At 41.0% G+C, this 25,881-nt stretch overlaps 1 protein-coding gene across 1 annotated transcript in view; it reads right to left on the bottom strand.

The window, feature by feature from the left end:
• cubn (cubilin (intrinsic factor-cobalamin receptor)) overlaps positions 1-25,881 on the bottom strand; it is a 144,549-nt gene that overhangs the window by 74,679 nt on the left and 43,989 nt on the right. Inside the window, exons 27-37 of the mRNA XM_041961353.1 lie at positions 25,231-25,421; positions 23,276-23,435; positions 22,554-22,735; positions 18,227-18,395; positions 9,946-10,127; positions 8,605-8,761; positions 6,830-6,946; positions 6,605-6,718; positions 6,265-6,393; positions 5,986-6,118; positions 609-814 (exon numbers count right to left, since the gene is read on the bottom strand). Of these exons, the coding sequence (XP_041817287.1) occupies positions 609-814; positions 5,986-6,118; positions 6,265-6,393; positions 6,605-6,718; positions 6,830-6,946; positions 8,605-8,761; positions 9,946-10,127; positions 18,227-18,395; positions 22,554-22,735; positions 23,276-23,435; positions 25,231-25,421 (1,740 nt within the window). The remainder of the gene's footprint in view (positions 1-608; positions 815-5,985; positions 6,119-6,264; positions 6,394-6,604; positions 6,719-6,829; positions 6,947-8,604; positions 8,762-9,945; positions 10,128-18,226; positions 18,396-22,553; positions 22,736-23,275; positions 23,436-25,230; positions 25,422-25,881) is intronic.

The following is a 25,881-nucleotide window of genomic DNA, read 5'->3' as shown; positions in this document are numbered from 1 at the left end:
GGGGGGGTGACTCTGGGACGCCGGAGTTCACCGCCTAGCCTCCTGGAGGTGTCGTGGGACTAAGTAGGCGAAACACTGTTGAAGGGAGGTATCCACCCGATGACCCCCAGAGACGTGTTAGGAATCACTGCTCTTTGGCATGTATAGAGGCAGATTAGGGGTCCAAGGTTCTTCACTGAGAATGAATCATCTTTTTGAGCACAAGTATCTTGTGTTTAAATTAACTCAGATTACAGTGACATAAAACAGGAATCCTCAAAATTGAGTAGCTAAAATCAGAAAATGTAACTTTTATTTGAGGTTGCAGGGGTCTATTATGCAAACTTTGACTTTGTCTTGTGTTTAAATTAACTTTTTTGGTTTTGGTTTACTTAAGTTCTGCTGGGCCTAACCCATCCCACAGCATTACAACAACTCAATTGTCAACCTTCAGTAACTTAAAAAAAAAATGTTGACCACATGGCATTGACCACATCACTCTAACCCTAAAATGTTATTAAGTACAGATGTCATATTTCCTGTTGGAGAAACTACAACTGCTAAGTAACGAAAACAGTATTATTAATATAAACAAGACTGGTGAACTGTCTTCATACACAGACACTCACAGTGTGAGAAGGTGGCTCTGAATCCTGCTCCACTAATTGATGCATCTGAGACAAACTTAATCCACAGTATGTGACCAATCGCAGAGGTGTAGTTGGAGGGGAGCGAGTTTCCGCAGAAACAACCAACCAGAGGCCCAGTGGAGTTGCCCTCTCTGATTTCCAGGTAGTCATTTTGACAGCTAGAGTCTCCCTGCAGGTGAAAGATACTGAGCAAAACACAAAAAGACTGTTACTGATATTGAATAATGATGTATCCTCTAAATACCAAACATCAGCCATAGATTAATTATAGGTACTCAACATGTAATTATAAAGTGCTCAAAGAGGAATGTGCACCAGTCATCTTGCTGGTAATCTTCACCATCCGGCTTCATTTGTTTTTAATATATATATATATTTTTTTACAGTTTTACAAAGCCATCATCACCATCGAAAACATTGGAATTACCTTAAGATCACACCATCAATGTCCTACAAATGAGCTATCTGATAAGAATAAAATGTTGGCTCTGTTGTCTATATTTGTAAATAGCAGTAGCTGATAGCAGTTGACAGCCACTGTCGATTCTTTAGAGTCCAGAGAAAATCTTGTTACCATATACTGGCTGATTTTTTTTTTTACATAAACACAACATAACCACTTTGTGGCCCATGAATTATTTTAGTACAATAACAATTTATTGGACTAAAAACTAATTGCTGCTTTTCACTGTTGTTTTCTGTGCCCTTACAGTTCTGTTTCAAAACAAAACTATTTTTTGTTGCATTGGCCAATGAAAACAGTGATGGCTTTCTTGTATTATTTTACAATATGAAATTCAAATGACCATTATCTTCTAATTGTTTCCTTTCTGTTCTTGTCTTAATCTTATTTGTACTCTTACTCCAATTATTCTTATTATTATTCTGCTTATGTATTTGACATGTGACAAATAAAACCTTTAAACCTTTGAAACATGACTCATTTATCCAGACAGAGATACAGACAAAATGCGAACATTCACTGACATATCTGTGATGAAATATTCAGAATTCAAAGTTTGCATAATAGACCCCTGCAACCTCAAATAAAAGTTACATTTTCTGATTTTAGCTACTCAATTTTGAGGATTCCTGTTTTATGTCACTGTAATCTGAGTTAATTTAAACACAAGATACTTGTGCTCAAAAAGAGGATTCATTCTCAGTGAAGAACCTTGGAGCTCTAATCTGCCTCTATATCTGCCAAAGAGCAGTGATTCCTAACACGTCTCTGGGGGTCATCAGGTGGAAACCTCCCTTCAACAGTGTTTCGCCTACTTAGTCCCACTACACCTCCAGGAGGTTAGGCAGTGAACTCCGGCGTCCCAGAGTCACCCCCCCTAGTGCCAGTTCACACTGCTCCTACACAATCCAAACAGCACCGCCACGTTCAACTGACCCAGAGATGCTCCAGGTAGTGGCCAGTACCGATGCTACCATTTAACTATTGCTAATGCTACTGCTAACCGCTAGGAAGAACAGAAGAAGACAATACAGTTCCGATGCTACCATTTAGCTAATGTTATGTGCTAACCGCTACCTGCTAAGAGGAACAGAAGAAGACAATAACGCTAGATTCACCTATACTGTTAATGTTAATTGCTAGCTACCAATACTAACTGCTAAGATACTATCATACTCTCACCGCTTTAGCTATTGTTAGCTGCTACAATGCTACCACAGGCCTAGATGCCACATGTAACTGCCGATTGCCACACTACCATCATCTACCCCTGCCTCTCACCAACTGCACCAAGAAAAAAGCGGGGTGGGAATACAAACCCTGGTTCGGGTAGGGGATAGAAAATAAAGAGGTAGAGTCAAAAGATGAAAGTAGGGATTGGATACAGACCCTTGTTCGGGTAGGGGGTGGAAAATTTAGAAGGTGCTGAAGGTGGAGGCCTAAACCACAGACTAGATTTAACAGCCTCTTCTAACATTTCCTTCAAGAAGCAGCAAACCCTACCATTTCCTTCAAAAAGCAAACAGAGCAGGAAAACAAACCCTAACATTTCCTTCAAGAAGCAGACAAAACAGGAAAACAACCAAAAAGATCAAAAAACAAGCCAACTCTGTGTCTTACCACGCAAACTCACCTGAACAGGCCGCATGGTCCCAAAGAGAGACTCTAGCTGGCCACACCCCCCACCTTATCTAAACTTCCTGGTTCTCTTCCTATTGGCAGAGCGAGAAGATGGGGCGGGGAAAGCAGAGCAGAGGAGAGGTGTCTTGTTCAGACTTTAACCTCTTCTCTTGCCGGGTTAGGCATGCATGTCCTCTGCCTGCCCCCCCACTGTCCCTATTTCACCCCCCAACTACTATTATTTCTCCTGATCCATATCCACTGACTAGACCTAGCAGCCTCATCTGACATCTCCCTCACTGTCTTTCTTAAATTTTGCCCATGCACTCCCAGCTCCCTCAACAGTGAAACAGCTGACCCTGCAACAAAACCTCTACACCCCACTTCAACCGGACAGACCCTGGTCTTCCATCCCCTCTGCTCAGATTCTGTCTTTAAATCTGCATACTTAGTCTTCTTCCTTTCATAAGCTGCCTCCACTGAATTTTCCCAAGGGACTGTTAACTCAATAAAATACACAGTCTTTTTACTCATGGACCATAAGACAATGTCTGGCCTCAGATTACTATAAACTATTTCCTGGGGCACAACTAGCTGTCCTCCCAAGTCGACCTGCATTTGCCAATCATCAGCCCCTACCAGGCAGCCACCTCCCTGCTTTCTCCCTGACTTAGCAGCTTTATTTTTCTCCCCCTCTCGAACAAACTGCACATCTAACCTCTCCTTTCTAGAACTTCCAGAATTCACCTGCTTCCTTCTCTCCTCAATGCCTGCGGCTAAGCTTCTCAGCACCTGATTATGCCGCCATGTATACCGGCCTTGTGATAAGCTAATTCTACAACCTGACAAAATGTGCTTTAAACTTGCTGTACCTGAGCAGAGTGGGCACGATTGATCGCCCTGTACCCAGAGACTTAGGTTCTGCGGGGTTGGCAACACATCGTATGTCGCCCCTATCAGAAATTTAATACGGCCTTCCTCCATATTCCACAGGTCCCTCCAACTAAGTTTCCTCTTCTCAACACCTTCCCAATTCAACCATTGTCCCTGTTTGGCTTGACCAACTGCTTTTGCCCCTCTTAACAACTCCTCCTGCCTACGCACCTGTTCCACTACAAGCTTTCTTTTCTCCTTTAGACCTGCTTTATTCCACACTGGTTTGCCTGGGCCAAGCCCCAAGCCTCCCCGGCCAAATTGAACATTTCCTACTATTTCTGCATGCCTAAGAGCTGCCTCTGCCTCCTGCACTGCTGCCCTTGGGTTCCATTTCCTCCCCCCAGAAGGATTCGGAACCACATTGCTAACTAACATGTCCTTACTCCCAGATAATAAAAGTTCTGTCCTAACCTTAGTGCATTTAAACTCCTCTGTTAGACTGGATACTGGCAGCTGAAGCATTCCTTTCCCATACAAAGCTACATTGCTTAAGCACCTGGGAGCACCCAACCATTTTCTAATATAAGAGCTAACTAGCCTTTCCATTCTCTCTGCTACAGATAATGGGACTTCATATACTGACATTGGCCACATTAACCTAGGATACAAGCCAAACTGCAAGCACCACAACCTCAGTTTTCCTGGGAGCCCTGATTTATCTATTCTCTCCAGCCCTTCTGCAACATCCTTTCTAAATTGCACAACCTGTTCAACATCATTCAGGTCCACATTGTACCACCGTCCTAGACTCTTAACTGCTTTCTCCCTAATTGTTGGGATTTCCTCACCATCTATAGCAAACTTTCTATCACTTACTTTCCCTCTGTATATTGAAATACTCCTTGACTTACTAGGCTTAATCTTCATACTAGCCCACTTGAGATTCTGATTGACTTTATCTAACAACCTCCTTGTACATGGCACTGTTGAAGTTAGCAGTGTCATATCATCCATATAAGCCCTAATTGGTGGAAGACGCATTCCATTCTGCCGTCTCTCTCCACCTACGACCCACTTGGAAGCCCTAATAATTACCTCCATAGCCATTGTGAAAGCTAGCGGGGACACTGTACATCCTGCCATAATACCAACCTCCAATCTTTGCCAGCCTGTTGTGAGCTCTGCGATACTTGCACACAGTCTGATGTCTTGGAAATATGCTTTCACCAAGTTAACAACTATCTCCGGCACTTTAAAGTAGTCAAAGGAACTCCAAATAAGGTTATGTGGCACTGACCCAAACGCATTAGCCAGATCTAAAAATACAACATTCAAGTCTCTTTTCTCCCTCTTAGCTGTCTGAATCTGATGCCAAATCATGCTAGTATGCTCTAAGCATCCCGCAAATCCTGGTATCCCTGCTTTTGAATATATCTTTGGGTTTTGGACTACTGGTTGTAAAAACAAGTCAACTGAAGACATCACTTTTGGCTTAAAAAAATTGTGGAGGACATTTTACAGACCAAATAATTAATCACAAATAATCTGAAAAAATCATTAGTTGCAGCCCTAATCATTTTCTGTATTTTGTACTTTTCTATTTTTCTCTGTTGCACATTAGAATAGCAGGCAGTAAAACTCCCTTGACGACATTGTATAGAATTCATTTAATGGAGCACACATTGGATGCACCACTGAGAAGTAGTAGTGTTAGTTCTTTGTAGTGTTAGCCTGTGTCACACTGTCAGTGTGGGGGATTTTACCCTGAAAACAATACGCAGATGTTTCTGATTCATATCATAAACTGTCAGCTAAACATGGGATGAGAGTGATTTGTCTTGAGGAGAAAATAATTTCCAGCTCATAGAAAATGAACTTCAATTCGCAATGCATTGATTTCAGTAAGTGGTCTATTTTGCTGGGTTAAACAAAGCTAAAGTTATCTCACTGACACAGACATGACATGAACATGGTAACAACTGAAAACATGGGGGTTTATCTCAGTTTGCGTTACAAACATGATGAAGTGCGGTGTGGTGTTTTCTTCAATCAATCTAAACTGAATGTCTGTGAACAGCAGACCAAAACCAGTCACAGTAGTAAGGTATTAGAGGTGAACGGGCCAGAGAAAGATCAGGGAGGATATTCACATCTGACACCACAGATCGGACAGATTTGGACAGTGACACGGGTCCACAATCACTTGTTGTGATCAGAAGTACAGAACTTTGTTCATGTTATGACACCTGAGCAAATTCTTTTTGGCTGAAGAAGGTTGTGGGATACTGTTGAAAAGCTTCAGAAAAAGCTACTAGGTGAAGCTTGAGTCTAGAATATTCCATCACAGATATGTGTTTCCAATGTCAAGAATGAACCTCCATGCTCAAATTTACTGACATAAATGAAAGCTGGAGACGGTTCCCTGGTGAACTTCGGATGGTCCACACACACTCCACATTAGGCGGATAAGCATCTGGATAATTAGGACTGTTAAATGCACCGCTCTCCATTACCAGATCTCCTCCACAACCTGAGTGGAAAAGGTGAAAATAATGAGTTTTCCTGGAGATCAGTATCAGTGTGTGTCCATGAGAAGAGAAGGATTTTGAATTTGTAGTGATCAGTTCTAAGTGCATCCAGCTGGAACTGTGAAAAGTACATCCTGATATGTCTTACTGGAGATCGATGCTGAGTAGGTGGCTCTGAACCCTTTTCTGGAGACGGACTGGTCGGAGATGAAGTTGATCACCAAAGAGTTACTGAAGGATGTCACTGGGTAAGGTATTTCAGTGCCACAGTAGTGCCCTGAAAGTATTATGTTATTATTAGAATTTAAGGTTACACATGATTTCACTAATTGCTCATAAAAGCTGATGACTTGATACATTCAACCAAATTCAGCTGTGATGTCATCACATACAGTGTCTTGTTAACTTATATCTTACCTGATCATTGTCCACAGCATATGCCTTGGTGAATACGCACGCACACACACACACACAGACAGTATAACTACCTATGGAGGGCGCTTGGTAGTTGTCGCCATCCAGGATTTTCACAGCATCATGCGAGCAGTTGGAGGAGATCATCTCTAACTCAAAGTCAGTGAATGACAGGGTCACATGATTGACTGGTCACAGACAGAAAAGTCGAAAGTTAAAGAAGCACAACATTTTGTGCATAACATTGTATACAAAACAACATGTTTCTCAAGTCTGAGGGCAGACTAATGCAAACTCACATGGTTCCTGTGCTCTGATGATCCAACTACAGTTCTGATTGGGTGGGTATGGTGCTGGATACCGTGGTGATGCAATGGCCCCACCATCATTGTCTGTTACGATGGTTGTACCACAAGCTGTTGAAAAGAAACAAAAAATTACATGGCTGCCATCTTCCACCATTCAGCCACCAGAACATGCAAGTTAATCTGGTTGAAATACCAACAATGGGACATGGAGACAACTTGGCTGGCGCAACATGTAAGGACTTACAGGACGAGAATTCATGAATATGGTCTTAATGAGACAGAAATAATTCCTTGTTGTGAAATAATTGGCTTATTTCAACAAGCAGCTGAGCAGCAGAAAGCTTAGCAGCTTCTGTTCTTGCTCACTTGAAATGGATGAGGGTGGTGAGTAAAGAAACTTTCTTGCTTCTATGGCAAGTGTCCTGACACACCCTTCATTCTGTCTCTGCAACGAAGTGTATTATTTAGAGACTCCCCCTGAAGAGCGACAGACTGCTGTTGCTTTTCCTCCATTGAGTGAAACCTTGGAGGCTGTGACTTCAGGCATTTTTAGTGATGTAAACTTATCTCACTTATGTGGTGGGGATAGTGCTGTGGGAATTGTGGTGTTTTTGCAGCTTCAGCAAATAGAGTGTTTATTGCAACCTCAGCAATATCTGCCTCCTTGCTTTTGAAAGCCACCTTCTCTCACCCGCTGGAACAGCTCTACTCTCTTTGCCCGTCTGTGGCACAGTGGCAATAGATTACTCATGCACTCACTCACTCACTCACTCACCAATCAGATCAGAGAACATGGAGCAAAACTACAGAGTGGTGACTACAGAAAAAGAGAGACAGCTTTGTGATTATTTTGATTGGCCCTTGTGTAAAATATTCTTTTCTTGCCCCCCTCTCAGAGTTCCTTTTTTTACAGTTTATTCAGTTTAGTCCGTGAGATCTCTGTTGCACTCACTCTTTATCAAATTTCAGTAAAGGCCAATTCTGTTATGTCTCGTCGTGCCTGAAAGCTGTTTGTTTCACTAGCGTCTAGTCTGGTCTTGCACTTCCTGTTTTATTGTGAAACCCTAACTCTCCTCTCGTTTTAGACCCTGACTTCCTGATTGTCTCCACCTGTTCCTTGTTACCCCATGTATATATATAGTCGGCGTCTCCTCTTGTCCTGTGCCAGATTGTCATGTGCCTTGTCTCATGTCAGTCCAGCGTTAACCATTGCCTTTGTCTTGTCATTGAGAGAGTTTTTGTTTTGCCTTGCCTTTTTGAGAACTGAAATCCTCAGCGTCATTATTTGAATTTTTGAGCCGTGTGCCTTTTGTTCCTCTTTTTTGTAAATTGTTTCTTTTGTTATTAAACTGGCCTGAAGCCTCTTACTCCCATCCTATCTGTGTCGTGCATTTTGAGTCCTGACTCTCGTGCCTGGGAAATCTTGTCAAATTCATGTTTCTTTTCCCCACCTCAACCTTCATTGAAGCTTGTGTATGAATCACATCTGCCCCAAAGAACCAAGGCAGTGAGTTTTCATTGAACATGGAATAATACTATAATCAGTATACCTCATCTGAGATCAGTTGTCTACTTTGTGAACCCTTATGTTTACATGAAGCAGTCTGAGACACTCTTGTGGTGTGACCAGCACAGTAGTTCTTGGTAGGTGTTGTAGTCTGCGTTTGGCATAGCATACTACAATTGTGTACTTAAAGGGATGGATGGAATTAATACTTGATGCCCATGTTTTAATGACTGAAACAGAGAGGTTAAAAGAGACCCACCCTCAGAAAAGTGAGCACTGAAGCCACGATGGCTGTGACTGGAGTCAGACCTAAAACGAACATAGATGGTGTTCTGAGTGGAGGTGATGGAGGGAGGAAGACTGGTGCCACACACACGGCCAAGCAGAGGAGAAGATATGGTTGGACCATCATGGATCTATAGACGGACAGACATGTAGATTAGGGAAAGCTTTGTAGCTTTACCTGTTCAGTTTATGTGGTCAATGGGTAATGGACTATATATGTATATATAGAGGGAGCTTTCTATCTTAATGGACAAATCACTTTGCACTTTGCCTCTTATTCACATTTATTTTTTTATGTAACTACAGCTAAGTCATGCAGGAGCTTTGTTTACTGTCTCCATCGAAAATACTGCTTCTATTCTTATGGAAACATTTTATGTAATTTTCAGTTCAATTAGATTGTATCTATATAGTGCCAAATCAGCAGGTCAGGACCATACTCTTAATCCCAACAGTTCCCCCATTAGCAAGCACTTGAACAAAAACTTCCTTTTAACAGTCAGAAACCTCAAGAAGAACCAGGCTCTGGGTGGGTGACCATCTGCCTTGACTGGTTGGTTGTAAGGGCAGAGGGGTGGAGCAAGGGAGAGGGAGGGAGAGAGAGGTAGAGAGTGAGAGAGAGAAAGAGAAAGAGTGGGAGATTTGCAGAGAGCTAGATGGAGAGAAAGGTAGAGCGAGAGAGAGAAAGAGAGGGAGAAGCATAGCAATGACAGGTATAATATACATTTGAATAAAAATATAATAGTATATGACATATAGTATGTTGTATATATTGCATAGTATATAGTATTATCATATAGTATAAGATACATCCATGTATGTAGTTAGTGTATATATTAGTAACAGTACATTTCCATAATAACAACACTATTAATGTAATAATAATGGTAATAAAGTATGACTAATTAAAATAGCATTTGCAGTGGATGTCAGGCAGAGCCGCAGCAGGAGACGCATCCATAATCCACAATATAAACAATTTGACTTTTCCACCTTCCACAGAAATCATTGAGTGTCATGATGATTTCAGTTATTCAAGTTATGCAAGTAGTAGTTGAAGTCATTTGCTATGTAAAGGTAATGCTTCATTCACCGGACAGGTTGCATCAATTCTATTGTATGTATGTAAACTGGTGTGTCGACAAGTTTCCCAGTATTTAACCTTTGTCAAACTGTCACTAACCCACATTCTACCACTTGCATTTATAAACCAGTGAAAACAAAAACAAAATAAGGCCTAAAGGCTCAGATAGGTCGGTGACAATCAATGTTCTTTTAGTACAAATTTCATTAAAATGTCAAATCAGTCACTCACAGCAACATAGTCCCAGGTGCAGTTGCTATGATGTTCAATATCTAGGTCAGAGAAGTTGAAGAAAACACGGTGGTTGGGATCCACGCTGATAAACCAGGAACAGTCCACATTGTTGGGATAGCTGCCGGGATACAGAGGAGAATGAATCTCCCCTGATGGAGCTGTGACTGGGCCTCCACAGCCTGCAGGAAGAACAGTTGATCAAAGGTTACTAAGAGTGTTGGTGCTGGATTAAAACTGAACTGCTTGTTTTTGATGGATTCAATCTATATGTATGTATGTATGTATGTATGTGGTTATGATGATGGTTGCATATCATATGCCTTTTGTCCCTTCCTCTCACATTGCAGTCCATGTCACTGCTGCCTCTCACTATTGGTCTGAGGAGGTTGTTGACAGTCAGGTGCCAATAATAATGCACACAGTTTGTAGCTAGTTCTTTTCTCCTATCAGTAAGGAAGGCTTAATATTATTTTCAATTAAATTTTCAACCCAATCATCAGAATAAATGTTGGCATTTTCTGTTTCTGCTAACCACAAACATATTGACACCTTGCATTTCTTTACATTTCAATTTTAAGTCTTATGTTGTGACATCACTGTGGTTAAGGTCTCATTCTGTTGAGGCACAGAAACGACTTGCTTTGTTCTAAAAGCTGTGAAAGGCACCTGGCCTTGATTGAGGTTCTAGAAGGTGTTTTGTGTATTAAGATACCTGGGGAGGGATCTCTAGATAACATGAGATAAGATACTTTATTAATTCGCAGCTGGGGAAATTCGGTTGTTACAAGCAGCAGGTAGTGGCAGTTGCAAAAAAAATAGCAATAGAAATAGAGAAATACAATATACAAAATAAAAAGTCGAGTATAAATATGTACAATTATACAAAGGGCTTATGCCAGAAAAAAGTATGGAATATATATTTATATATATAAAGTGACTACAGCTTGAATGATATTGCACAACATGTATATGTCACAGTAGAATGCTATTATGTATTGATATGTACAGTACTCAGTGACAGTGGAAAGACTAGTATTTCAATATACAGTCCGAGTTTGGAAAACAGTGCTAAGTTAAGCAATGCTAGAATTGAACACTCTGACAGCTATTGGAATGAAGGACCTGCTGTAGCGCTCCTTTACACTAATATGCGCTTGATTACACCATCTCTTGTTCACAAACATTGCTATGCCTCCACGCTTCCTCTTACCACATGATGCTCGCCTGTCCGCTCTCAGCAGATGAAAATTGTCCAAAGCAACATGCATGTCCGGCTTGAGTTCGTTCAGCCACGTCTTTGTGACGCCACACTCCCGAAGATTTCCTGTATCTGTCGAAGGGACAGATACGGGAAATCTTTCCTGCCACATGCCATTACACTGTACAATAACTGTAATAATCTGTGGTTTGCAGATATGTATAACGCCAACATTTTATTCCGGTGACTGGGCTGCAATGTTTATTAATTTTCTTGGGCAATCAATTTGTCATTTAATGTTTTAGAATTTCCGAATTATATTTAACAAAAAAAATCACATTGAGTCAATCCATCGATAGTTGGCAAACTTTCCGGGGAAGACCTGGTCTAATTTAGGAGAGACAGCATCCATCCCACTTTGGACGAAAAAGCTCTCATCTCTAGAAATCTGACCAAATTTATAGTGAATCAAAACCATGACAACCCAGACTTGAATCCAGGAGGCAGAGTTTCAGTCCTATGTGTTTCTCTGTGCCCCCATGCTCTTCCCTGCAAAGTTACAAGTGTCACTGAACGGCACCAAGAAAACCTTCCTCTCCCCGACAGAGGCTCTGACCTTTGCAACCAGTGCAGCTGCAGCACGGCAGGAATGACGGATTCTGCGACCATATGAGAGCTAAGTGTGGACACTCGGTCATGTGACTATAGTCTTTTATGATACATCTTACATTCATGTGAATGACTATTTGTTATCATTATGTGTATAAGGTGTCTCTCTTGCTTAATTATAATCAATATGGAATAAATATACAATTTAAATTAAATATAAACAGTAACTACTAAAAAAAAAGTCATAGTCGCTGGAAAACAACCTGCGAAATGTATCATTTTTAATCTGCCCAGAATTTGTTTGTTTTATTTGAGAACCTTATAAACTTCAAAAAAACGTACAAAACACATATTTAGCAAAAGTCAGAGAATGAGATGCTTGTAGTTATTTTTAAAACAAAGTCATTAAGATTATAGAAACCCAAACCGTCTTGATGGTTCTAGTGCCATGGTGACTCGTCGAATCAGGGCTCCATTGATGCTGCTTTTTATAGCTGTGGTGCACGCGCTTAACTCCAGGTGAAACTACTCCGAGTTGAATAAACCAACTCAAATCTGCTGTTAGATCAACTCAGAGTTCAGGGTTACTCTCAGAGTTTGTTGAACCTGCTTTGTGAAACGGACCTCAGCTGATCAATAATAGTCCGACAAAAACACTGCTTTTCCAAAAGGTCCAGACTATCCAACCTAGTAAAGGTTAAAAGAAACACATTTTGAGACCTGGAAATGGCTTCTTAAAAAAAAAAAAAGCCTTGACATAATTTTGGGAAAATGTGTGTAATTTATTCATTTTCTGTTATTTTGTGATGAAATCTGAATTTATACAAGGGAAGGCTTTGTGCTTTGGCCTTATTGTGTATTCCAGCTTATCCATCCATCCATATATATTCAGACAAAAATAAAACCTATTTTAGTGTGTTCAACCTTCTTTTAGATTGATAAGTTGATTGATTGATTGATTGATTGATTGATTGCTTCATATTAACATTGAGTACTTAATGCAGGAAGTGATGTTTAGGAGTGAGGAGGACAAAGGAGCAGGAGAGCATGGAGAAGAAGAGGGAGAGAATAAGAGCGTAGAGAAAGAGAAAACAAGAGGAGAGGCAGAGAACATGAGAGAAGAGAGAGAGAACACAAGAGAAGAGGCAGCAGTGATGCTATTCATATTCTTCAGGGGATGTGTCCAGAGGTCCGTGGCCTCTGTGATCAAGTTGAAACACTTGTGAGACTGCTCATTGTTGTCCTAGTTTCATCAGCTGAGGCAGAGAGAAGCTTCAGTGGGTACAGAGTACCATGACACAAACACGCCTGAACAGCGTGGCTGTGTGCCATATTCACAAGGAAAAACTTGACATGTTGAACAGGAAGGCAATTGCCAAATCATTTGTTTCATATAAAGATAGTAGGAGGCACACTTTTGGATGTTTTGAGTAGGGGTAGGGAGGGGCAGGTTTTCATTATTCTTATTTATTGTATTTCTGTCAAAAGTTTTTAGTTTGTGAAGCACTTTGTATTGCATTTTTAATTGTATTTAAGGTGCTATATAAAGAAAGATTGAGTTAGATGTTAGGGAGTTCTTAAACAGAAAATTGAAAACTTAAATCCTGCTCCTAAACTACCATCACCTCAGTGGTATTGTTTCATGTGATTGACATCTTTTGGAATTGCTCCTGAAAGAGGTTTTGTTCTTCTTGGAATAAATGTTTAATTGAGGAAAAACACATTTTTGTAATTATTTTCGGCCATATATTACTTTTTAATATAAAAATTTAAACATTAATGGATAATTGTTGGTTCATTTTCCCCTCTGATAGATTCAGAAAATTTTGCTCATGTGCCACATTCGAGAACACCCCCACATTTTAAATGGCTGTGATGCCCCTGGTTTACTCTTTATTAAAGAGGGAGGGAGTAGATGTGGCTCTATTACAGGAGTACAGCAGAGGGGGTTGTTATACTGATACTCAAAAATCTACCATTCCAATTAAAAAAGTGTATGAAGGACAAGTATGGAAGATTTGTGATTATAAATGGTGTCTTAAATGGTAAAGAAATTACTATTATGCTGTGCTCGAAGATGGCGGCGCGTGCAGACGCAGCGGCTTGTACCTCCCGTGTTTACGTTTTTGTTTGTTTGTTTTTACTCGTGTCCACTCTTACTACTCTTCTGGAAGCTCTGACACAGTACAGCAGGTCTGAACTGTGGAACTTTGGAGTACAGTTCGGACTTCACACACCCCCTAAATTGGACTTTATTCCACCGGAGCTGCTACGGACTCCAGAGCCCACCACCATCCCCCCACTGCTGCCAAGGAGACGGAGGAGGCACCGTAAACTAAAGTGTGGCAAGAGAGCCGGCGTGCGTGCTAGGATACAAGCTAACCCTCACAGACCGGCTCTCCCCAGTCTCTACCTCACCAACGCCAGGTCTCTCACCAACAAAATCGACGAGGTCCGTCTAAGGATAGTCTCTCGCGGGATGGACAGCTGTGTTACCGTTGTCACAGAGACCTGGCTGGACGACAACATCCCAGACGCAGCGGTGGAGATAGCGGGGCGCTCTCTGTTCCGGGCGGACAGGACTGCAGCTTCAGGTAAGAGCAGAGGTGGAGGTTTATGTACACAATGCCTGGTGTACAGCCACACGCACCGTCAGCACATTCTGCTCTCCTGATTTGGAATACCTGGCGGTAAAATGCCGATCATTCAAGCTGGTTAGATAACTCTCGTCCATTGTTATTGTGGCCGCTTACATCCCACTGCGGGCTAATGCTAAGTACATAAAGTTTCCTACCAGAGACAGTAACATTTTGGATCAGGTTTACTGCAACATCCCCTGCTGCTTACAAGTCTGTAGCAGCTCCACACCTGGGCATGTCAGACCACATCTCTGTGAAACTTATTCCTGCCTACAAGCCTCTGGCCTGCAGAACAAAGCCAACCACCAGGACAGTACAGATATGGACTGAGGAGGCCTCCTCTGCACTTCAGGACTGCTTTGAGCTGACAGACTGGACTGTGTTCAGAGAAGAGGCAGACCTAGAGGAGTCTACATCATCTGTATTGTCCTATGTTCAGTTCTGCACTGATGCTGTCCTCCCAGTCAAGACCATCACAGTGTTTCCCAACCAGAAACCATGGCTGGGTCCCTGCTGAAAGCCCGGGATACTGCCTACAGAGCTGGAGACAGGCTGGCTTATAGCAGGGCTCGAGCAGAGCTGAAGAAAGGAATCAAGCAGGCCAAGCTCCAGTGCAAAAACAAAATTGAAGATCACTTCAATAACAACAACCCCCAGAACATGTGGAGAGGCATCAGAACCATAACGGACTACAAGCGTAACACTCAGCTTGCCAGCCATGACCCCACCCTGCCTGACACCTTAAACAGCTTCTTTGCCCGCTTCGACACATCAGGCAGCAGAGAAGCTACACACCTACCCCGGCTGGAGGAGCAGCACCAGCCCCTTGCCCTGCAGCAGCACCAGGTGACATCCACCCTGAGGAGGATCAACACCCGCAGAGCTACAGGACCGGATAAGGTGTCAGGCAAGACTTTGAGGACATGCGCTGACCAGCTAGCAGGAGTGTTCCTGGACATCTTCAATCTGTCCCTGCAGCTGTCTACAGTTCCTGAGTGCTTCAAGTCCTCCACCATCATTCCGGTACCGAAGAAGACATCCATCAACTGCCTGAATGACTACCGGCCTGTTGCTCTGACCCCGGTAATCATGAAGTGCTTTGAGCGGATTATTCTCAGGTACATCAGAGGCTTCATCCCCTCGGACCTAGACAGCCTTCAGTTTGCCTACAGAGGGAATCGGTCCACAGAGGATGCTGTCTCCATCACCCTGCACACAGCCCTGACCCACCTGCAGCAGCCCAACACCTACGTCAGGATGCTATTCGTAGACTTTAGCTCAGCTTTCAACACCGTCATCCCAGACAAGCTGGCGCTGAAGCTACACGCAGTGGGTCTGCCTGCGTCTCTGTGCCACTGGATCAGAGACTTTCTCACCAACAGGCCTCAGGTGGTGAGAATAGGGAATTCAACATCATCCCCTCTGGTCCTCAGCGCGGGGACGCCACAGGGTTGTGTGCTCAGCCCAGCCCTCTTCACCATGTTTACTCACGACTGTGCTGCCATCCACCCCACCAACACAGTCGTGAAGTTTGCGGACAACACTACAGTAGTGGGTCTCATCTCAGATAACAACGAGACCCACTACAGAGAGGAGATACGCCAGCTCACCCAATGGTGTTCAGCCAACAACCTGGTGCTGAACACAGGGAAGACCAAGGAGGTCATTGTTGCCTTCAGGAGGTCCAGAAAGATGGATCATGCCCCCCTCCTAATGGATGAGAAGTGGTGGAGCGTGTGAACAACATCAAGTTCCTGGGCCTCCACATCACATCTGATCTCTCCTGGTCCATGAACACCTCCCGCCTGGTGAAGAATGCACAACTCAGGAAACTGAAACGAGCTGGACTCTCCTCTCGGTTGCTCGTCAACTTTTACAGGGCCATTCTCTGCCTTAGTGTGACAGTGTGGTATTTCAGCTGCACGGCACAGGAGAGGAAACAACTGGCAGGGGTGGTTAAAATTGCACAGGGCATCGTGGGCTGCCCCCTTCCTGACTTAGACTCTATATATGCAGGCCGGGTCAGGAAGAGGGCAAGATCCATCGCCACGGACCCCAGCATCATCAGGAAAGCAATAAAGGCAATCTTGAATCTTGAACCCCAAATTGCTCCTGTGTGTAAGTTTGTTAATGTTCCTAATGAGCAGGTGGCCTAGCCACCATTGTGTGGGTGGGTAGATCTTGTACTGTAAAAGGGCTTAGAGTGGTCATCAGACTAGAAAAGCAATATAATAGCTATATAAATACAGTTTATCATATATGCTAAAATTTCCAATTTGATAGTACTGTTAAGCAATTATTATTACTTTGTGTTGCAGATATCACAAATCACACATCACATATCCAACATACCTACTATCATTGTTGTGTGTGAACGTGCTAAATTGAACATGCTCATGTTTTGAGTAAATGCTGAACTAAATGTATCAGTTTGCAAATAGTGAACATGAACGTAAGTACCATTAACTCCTGAGTTAAGAGTATGCACTGTTTAATGGCACTCAGCATGCCAGTATGCCTAGTGTAAGAGGCAATTCAGACCCATCAAGCACATCCACAAAAAATCTGAAATGACACAAAAGGGTAAGACCAAGGGCCAACAGCCACAAAGTCCCTCCACCGAGGTCAAACTCAGTGTAGTTTTCAGATGCTTTACTTAAGCAAGTCATCGGGAACGCATGTATGGATTTATAATCCGTTGGTTTATCAAAAAAGTTGGAGATAAATGGTTTTCAATGGACAGGAAGGGTATAAAAAATATAATCTGAAAAGTAACTGTTAGAAATGTCAGATAAATATAATGAAGTCAGAAGTAAATTATTATGCCTCTGAAATGTAGTGGCAAAGTATAAAGTTGCATAAAATGTAAATACTCAAAAGTAAAGGACAAGTAAATCAATGAGTAAGTGTACTTAGTTACAGACTTGTACTGGACTCTCAAAAAAAAGACAAAAAAATGACCATTAACTAGTATATTTTAGGGCTGCAACGATTAGTCGACTTAATCGATTACGCTGACAATAAAAATTTGTCGACGCGAAAATTTAAGCGTCCACTAGTCATGTATGATAAAAACACAGTCCGCTTCGTGCTCATCTGTAACTGCAGTGCACTACAGGAAGTGCTGGGGGCAGTATCGCTCGCCGTTTACATCGCGCAAGGAAACAGAGAAGAAGAATGAATGAATTATGGCGGAACAAACAGAAGGAGAGGCTTGAAAACTCCGACCTAAACTTTCCAAAATTTGAACATTTCACAGAAAATAATCCAGTGAAACACGTGAAATGTAAATTCTGTGAAGCTCAACTATCATTTCATGGCAGCACAACGTCCTAGTCTTGTCTTTGTCTGAGAATCCTTGCCTTTTTCATGTCCCAGCCATGTTCCATGTAAGTGTGTTCCTAGTGTTGTCTTTGTCTTAAATCAAGCCACGTTTCCTGTAAGTGAGTTTCTAGTGCTGTCTTTGTCTTTACCCATGCCACGTACCATGTAAGCGTCTTTTAGTGTTGTCTTAGTCTAGCCACGTTTCTTGTTCGTGTTCCTCTAGCTTTTGTCTCTGTCCATGAGCCATGCCCTGTTTGTTGTGTTTGTTCAGTATTTCTCTTGAATGAATATACATATATATTGCTTGATGAATAATTAATATTGTTCTACGGAATAAATCTGACTAGTTTCATATTTCCTCAAACTGATCTAATTTCCCCTACACATGCAACACACTTTCATGCATTACCTGCCTCCTGAAAAGGACTGTCTTATGAACTTGTTAATTAACTTTCTTATTTCTAAAAAAATATAACCATACAATACCTATATGGACATGTCCACCCACCTGCCTGGACTTCAGCCCAGCTTGCACTGAAACCTCGACCACTGACGTATCCATCAGATTTGAAGCGCACTGTGACCAGGTTGCCAGTGCTTGAGACTTGCATTGGGCTGGATGTGGTGGTGCAGAGCTTAGCTAGCTGAGGGGCTGACAGGTCTGGGCCTCCATACACCTAAGAGGAAGTCAAAAGTGATGGTCAAAGGTCCATTTGCAATGCTGTTCAATGTTTAGAAAATACTCCAAGGTCAGTCATTACTACATTTACTAGGAAATATGTCTACTTGATGTTAACACAGTTGTCTTCACAGTACAAATGTGTTATGGGTTAGGGTTTTGGTTATGGATAACCCCTTTTGAACAGACAGTCCTGCAAGGTCTTATAGAAAAGCTCAGAAAAAGTGGCTGTATAATGCTCTTTTACAATGGTGGGGCAGTTAACCAGATGTATATTTGCCAAACTAACCATCTTTGAAGTCATTTCTCTTGAAAAGAGAAAAATTCTATTTGTAAGCATAAATCTCACCCTCTTGCTGTGTCACTTGTCCAAGTAAACTTTTTCTGCCAAGCCATAATGGGCTCTTTATTGGACCCTGAGGCGGGAGGGAAGAAAACACCCACTGGTACTTGAAAGCTGGTGAGAACACAGTTGAACAGGGCATTTCTCTCCTAATGGCCACAAGTGACAACATAGTACTTTATATCACGCTCTGAAGTTAACAAAATTCAAATGAAAATGTGATCTGTCAGTCCTCTCAACAAGGCGGGTCATCAGTGAGAATGCTGCTTCCTCTTTGCTGTGTTCCTCTGTGTAAAGCTGAAAGTTAGACACTACCTGTTTGATGCAGTAGCCTATGCAATTAACAACAGCATGTATTTCATGATGCCTTCAAGATTTACCATGGATAAATGTCAACGACACACTTTCACCTGCACCCACCAGCAAACAGGAGAACAGCTTCAAGTTGTACATATCAAATTATATATACTATCTATCTAATTATCTACGTTTTAAAGTTTGAATGAAGTCTCTAGGATAAAGTATGGCGAAGCAGCGGACAATTGAAAAAGGCTGAAATTTGAGGAAATTTCCCATTCATTTCTTATGTGAAATTCTTTGCAGTTTTTTGTGTATAACTTTGCGAATTATTGACGAAAGAGCTATAAAAGTCGTAGCACACCATTCCCGGTCGAGCCGCACGTTTTGATATATAGTTTGCGAGGGTTTTCTCAAAGCTGCAGGACTAGTTACGCGCCGAAATTCTGGCGGAAGTTTAAAAATGGGAAGAAAAAATGTGCGGGATAACAATAGTATGCTCGAGCCACTCGCCTTCTATAGCTCTTGCATTGCCTCGTGCCACTAATTACAAGCCTAGCTTATATATATATATATATATATATATATATATATATATATATATATATATATATACATTTGAAATTGCATATGGTGGGTATGGATAAATTAAGCACAGTGTTTGCTCTATGGCGCAGTAAAAGATACATGTGTATCACAGTAGAAGAAAAATGTATATGCATAGGTTGAGTACTTAAAGAAAATGAAAATTTAATATTGCAGAAGGTATTGTGTGTATTTGATAGCAGCATGAAGAAAACATAAAGCATATGTTAATGTTTTAGAACAATATGAATATGGACCCAGTGCTACATTTAAGCAATGCTTGAGTTGAACACTCTGTTGGTATGAAGGACCTGTGTTCGTGTTCTTTCTTGCAGAATGTCGCTGAAGGAGCTGCTGAGGGCAACATTGGAATTATTGTATGCAAAACGTTCAGAATGCTTACAGTCCTTCGCCCCTCCACCCCCGATCTGATCACAGCCTGGTTTATGCCCTGCCTACATACCATTGGTGAATAAAAAACTGCCAACCATAAGGTATGCGAGAAGAACAGGAAGAGCCCAACCACTTCAGGCTAGTAGCCTTAACCTCTCACCTCCTTCACCTGGTAAGCTGTGAGCTGGACCCCCTACAGTTTCTATATCGACAGGGCATTGGTTTTGAAGATGCAGTCTTTCACCTACTCCATCAATCTCTCTCACACCTGGAGAGCACTGGGAGCACAGTTAGGGTCATGTTTTTTGACTTCTCCAGTGCTTTCAACAAAATTCATCACTCCTGAGGGGGAAAGAGCTGAAGTAGACTGCTGCATGCACCATTGACTACTTCACCAACAACACCACAGTATGTGAGGCTTCAAGATCGTGTGCCGGCTGTGGTAGTTTGCTGCACGGGAGCTCCGAAGGGTACTATGCTCTACCCTTCACATGGACTTCAGACGAAACGTGAGAGCTGCCACCTCCAGAAGTTCTCTGACAATACAGCCATCGTTGGACGTGTACCACAGCGGAACAAATTGGAATATAGGGAAGTCATCACCAACTTTGTCAACTTGTGTGGACTAAACAACCTTCACATCAACGCCAGCAAGACAAAGGAGATGGTGATAGACTTCTGCAGGAAGGTGCCACAGATTTCAAGGTGAACATCCAGGGTTTGGACATTGAGATTGTGGAGGATGTACAAATACCTGGGTGTCCACCTCATCAATAAACTGGACTGGACCACCAACATGGATGCCCTGTACAGGAAGGGCCAAAGTCATCTCCATCTGCTTCGAAGACTGAGGTCCTTTGGGGTGTGTAGGACACTATTAAAATCTTTTTATGACTCTGTGGTGGCATCTGCAATCTTATATGCAGTTGTCTGCTCTGGCTGTGGAAGCTCTGAGAGGGACAGAAAAAGGCTAAATAAACTGGTCAGGAGAGCTGGCTCTGTCCTGGACTGCCCTCTGGACACCATTGAGGAGGTGGGTGAGAGGAGGATGTTGACCAAGGTAACATCAGTCCTTGACAACTCCTCTCACCCCCTGCATGACACAGTGGGGGCCCTGAGCAGCTCCTTCAGCTGCATCCACTCTGCAAGAGTACTGTAGGTCCTTCATTCCAACAGCTGTCAGATCAGTCAACTCCAGCATTGTTTAATATAGCACTGTGTCCACATACATACTGCATTTGCACTACTGTGTGATTTATGTTTAACATCTTGTTATCACATACATGCAATACCTTATGCAATATTACATTTTTATTTTCACAGTACAAAACCTATGCCTATTTATTTTACTTCTACTGTGATATATATATTTTTATCTACTGTGCAACATAGTGAACACTGTACTTATCCATACCGACATTGTGCAATCTTTCAAATTCAGGTGCAATTTTTCTAAATCCTTGTGCAATTTTTTTTTTCATATATTTTCCATTAGCAATATATTTTTATGGTGTTTTTGTATAAACTGTACACATATATAGTCAACTTTTATTTTGTGTCTTGTGTTTTGTATTTTTTTTATTATTTCTTCTACTATTGCTTGCTGCCTGACACCCTAATTTCCCTGACAGGGATTAATAAAGTTTAATCTTATGTTATCTTTTCCATTTCCATTTTAATACGGTCATTTAACACTCTTATAATCCTATTGTGGAATTACATATTCATTTTGAAGTTTGCATTTTCATTTTGTAGTCCTGTTTGGACTTCCATGGATGAATATTTTCAGTATTTTTTAGTTGTTGAACAGGGCAAGATTATTGATATACTGATGTAATTGTCTAATTTAGTTTAAGGCTAATTTTATGCCACTTAACACATCTACACAACCACATTTCAGAGGGAAATTGTTTCACTTTTCACTCCAGTACAAGTTAGGATTTTACAAAATAAATATATGGCAAGTTTATAAAATACAATGCATTGTTTTAGATTACTGTTTTACTTTGGGTAGTTTAAACAGGAGGTAGGTAGTTAAATTGACTTCGACCATAACCCCCTAGAGTAAAACTTGAAATTGTTACCCTCAATCAATTTCTGATTAAAATGAACAAAATATTATACTTCACAAATATATTTTTCTGTTTCTTGTTTGCATGTACATCTTGTGGACTTTTCTAGTTAACGCATTCAGAAAGATTTGAGAACCTATAATCATGAGTGACAAAAAATGTTTTGTAAAATAAAATGATGAGTTGACTAAATGTCCAAATAAAATCTTTTAAATAGCTTTTTCTCATTTGAAGAAAGTACACAGTTTAAGCTTATTGTGTGTTACTTTACATGCATCTCATATGAGTCATATACTCTTCACTCTGATTGAAATTTAACCAGTGAAAACTTTAAAGATTATATGTTTGGACTGAAGAAATCATCTGCTGAGTTTTTACCACCGTGAGTAATGTTGCAATAAGTACTTGCATCAACAACTATTTTTAATGAACAGGACTAAACATAGGAGATAGGTCCATATCTTACTTCCAGCACATCATAGTTGCAATCTTGGTGGAACTCCACATCAAACTCATGGATAGTGATAGTCATGCTGCTCCCAGCTGATGTGGTGATATACCAGATACACTCCCTGTTTTCTGGATATCTGTTGGGGTAGTCTGGGCTGAAGAAGGAGCCACTGGGACCAGTCAGCTCTCCACCACAACCTGTAAGGACACACACCAAGTCAAAGGGGACCAAATATGTGTGTGTGTGTGTGTGTGTGTGTGTGTGTGTGTGTGTGTGTGTGTGTGCATACATGTCTAAAAACGTTAATCTCTTGGCAGTATATTTGACCTGCTGTATTCATATTTGCCATTCTGCACATACGAGACCACAATACATTTTGTCAAAGGAAAACTCTCCACAGGAAAGGAAAACCCTCCACAGGAATCCCAAACTGTCAGTGCATTTAAAGGGGATGAGAGTAGTAAATGTGATTGGCTGTGTTCCTGCATCCAACACACCTGCCTGCAATGTAACAATGTGTGCTTTCTCATCTCACCTCATATCCAAAGGATGGATGCTCTTGACTATGTTTTGCCATGTTCCTTCAAAATTCTGAGAACTGGGGCGTCACAGTTTTTGCTGACTGTGTATCATGTTGTATGTACTCATTGTGGCAAAAAAGAAAGTAAATATTTCTCCATATGGTTGTCATATAGATTTTGCCTTACCCACAACAACAGAAGACATTTTCTTCTTACCATTCTGGTACCACATCATCTGGAAGCCAGACATGGACACAGAGGAGTCTGTTCTGAACACCATGGTGAGGGCTGAGCTTGTGGTGCTGTTGGCTGGGGGAGGGGTGTATCCACAGAATGTACCAATCAGAGGAGCTTGCTCGTTAGGCCCATTATAGAGCTAGGACAGTAATATTTGGAGAAAGTGGTATGAGTGGAGAGTATAATAAATATTGACAAAAATATATTTGTACAAGAAGGAAGTCATCAGAAGGAGAATATGTAGAGTTAAGTATCATCTGCAGAGTTATGACAGGAAATATCATTATCATTATTATGAATAATAAAAGTGCAAGCTTGTCAAGATTAAATAAAACAGCCAAGAAATGAGCCCAGAATGATGTCTTGGTCTTTTTTTTAGAGTTGAAGATTAGATTAGATAACACTTTATTAATCTCACAGTGGAGAAATTTACTATTATAATATAATATAATTTGAAGTAGAGAGAGTACAATAATAGAGACAAAAAGTATCTGTCAAGCAAATAGGATTTAAACCAGTTTTGGTTTAATATGATGATCCTGTATGCCCCTCATATAACCCCAGAAGCGTGTAACATAATGGTAAACTATTTATGTTTTTATTCCTGCACTCCTTTTATGGTCTTGTTGACCACTATTTCCCATTGTCACCTTCACCTCATCCAGCTCAGACTGGTTTCATGACTTTCAAACTTATTATGAAGACACTGTTATTCTCTTTTCTTGTTCTTTCACCAACAGACTCTTATCTATGTAACTGAACCCCTTGCCATCCAAACTCTCATGAGCAAGCTTGCTTCAGTGACATTTATTGTAGCATTCAACAAGTCTCAGTCTGAAGATTATAAACATCCAAATCCACTACTGCAGGGAAAAGGTCATTTAAACTCTTACAGTTTTTTTTTGTTTGTTTGCTGTTATTTCTTTTGCTCCATTGTTGCTTATTTGCACCTTGTTCTTTCATAACCGAGTTGGTAAATGTATGTTGTTTGTTTATTACTACAAGGTACATACAATAACTACTAACTAAACACTACATAGACAGAAACTAATAACAACCCACAGTAACTTCAGACTACACATACCTACTAACTACACACATAGGCCTAAAAAAATAAAAGAATAAATCAATTGATGACAACAAAGAACAAGATGAAGATAGGAAAGGGTAACAGTAACTGCTAGCAATTATAAACAGAAATAGTTTTGAGCAAAACTATCACACAGCTGGTATGACCATGGCAAAGCTGGTAACCCGTGGATTTGAAAAAAGGACTTTGGCATGTGGCCAAAGCTGCATTTAACAAAAATCCAGTTACAGGTAAAGGTTAGAAAGTACTTCAGTGGTAGATTAGTAAATTCAGAGATTACTGTTCTCACCGAATAAAAGTAATCTCATTATAAGATCAGAAGAGTAATGTGTAACTAACAATAAATTATTTTGTCTGAGTAACTTGTACCATGATGATATACGCACATGATGATATCATGATACACAGATGAGATGAGGGTGCCATGCTATTGTTCTGTCTATGCGTTATTCCGAAACTCCAATAGTCTGAAAAATGTCCAAATGGACTGGAAGCCCATTTGTCCAACAGCCCATTATTTCGAAATCAAACGGCCATTGCTTTGAAGATAGTTCCAAAAATAAGTAGTACACCAAGATATTAAGCAAAATAATTCCAGAAAGGATGCATATTTTTTGGACTTTCGGACCAGTGGGCTTTTGTTTTCAGGGTAAAGGGACATTGTCGGATTATTGGAGTTTCAGTGTAAATAGGCTGTCCCCCTGACAGGGGATGCTGTCATCACCTGACTTTTGTCAATCATCAGTTTATCACGGAAGATTACGGACTGTCCTAATTTTAATGCAACTGTGGGGGTGGGAGCTGAGTTTTATTTGATATGGTAGAATATTGTGCATCTATTTACCTTAATGTAGTCATAGTTACAATTGGTGGAGCTGGCCTCTAGCTGGAAAGCAGTAAATGTGTAGTTGACAGTGTTTCCACTGCTGGCCTGAATGGTCCAGCTGCACTGGGAGTTGGCTGGGTAGTTGTTAGGAAAGTTAATTGACTCCACCACTCCTTTGTGTTGGCCTGAGATAAGCATGCTATGGCATTCTGAAACAAACAAAAGCAAACACTCTTACACAATACAAGAAAATGAAAAAAAGAAGAATTTCAAATGTATTCAAATGTATTTCATGTTTGACATAAGAAGCATTGAAAACTAAGAATCTAAGAACTGTCTTTTCAGAAGCAGTTAAGTTATCCAAGACACAATTTTTAACATGCACTAAAACCAGTATGTCCTGTAAGAAGTCAGTGCATTTCATTCCATGTTCCATGCATATCTGCAGACAATATGGATCAATAGCAAGAAGTTTACATGTGCTTAAGAAAATTTCTAGTATCTAGTGACTGTAGCTTTAATGTAGTTTAAATGTCTTTTATTTCTTTAAATTGTTCTTTCTCAAATAAAGGGTAAGAAAATGCTTGGATTTAATAGCAATGATACAATGACACGTCATTAGTCATGTCATGTCATGAAAGAAAGAAGAGATAAAATGGCATGTTCAAA

This window comes from Chelmon rostratus, chromosome 20 (assembly GCF_017976325.1).
Source record: "Chelmon rostratus isolate fCheRos1 chromosome 20, fCheRos1.pri, whole genome shotgun sequence".
NCBI lineage: Eukaryota > Metazoa > Chordata > Actinopteri > Chaetodontiformes > Chaetodontidae > Chelmon > Chelmon rostratus.
This window is presented reverse-complemented; position numbering and strand designations above follow the sequence as displayed.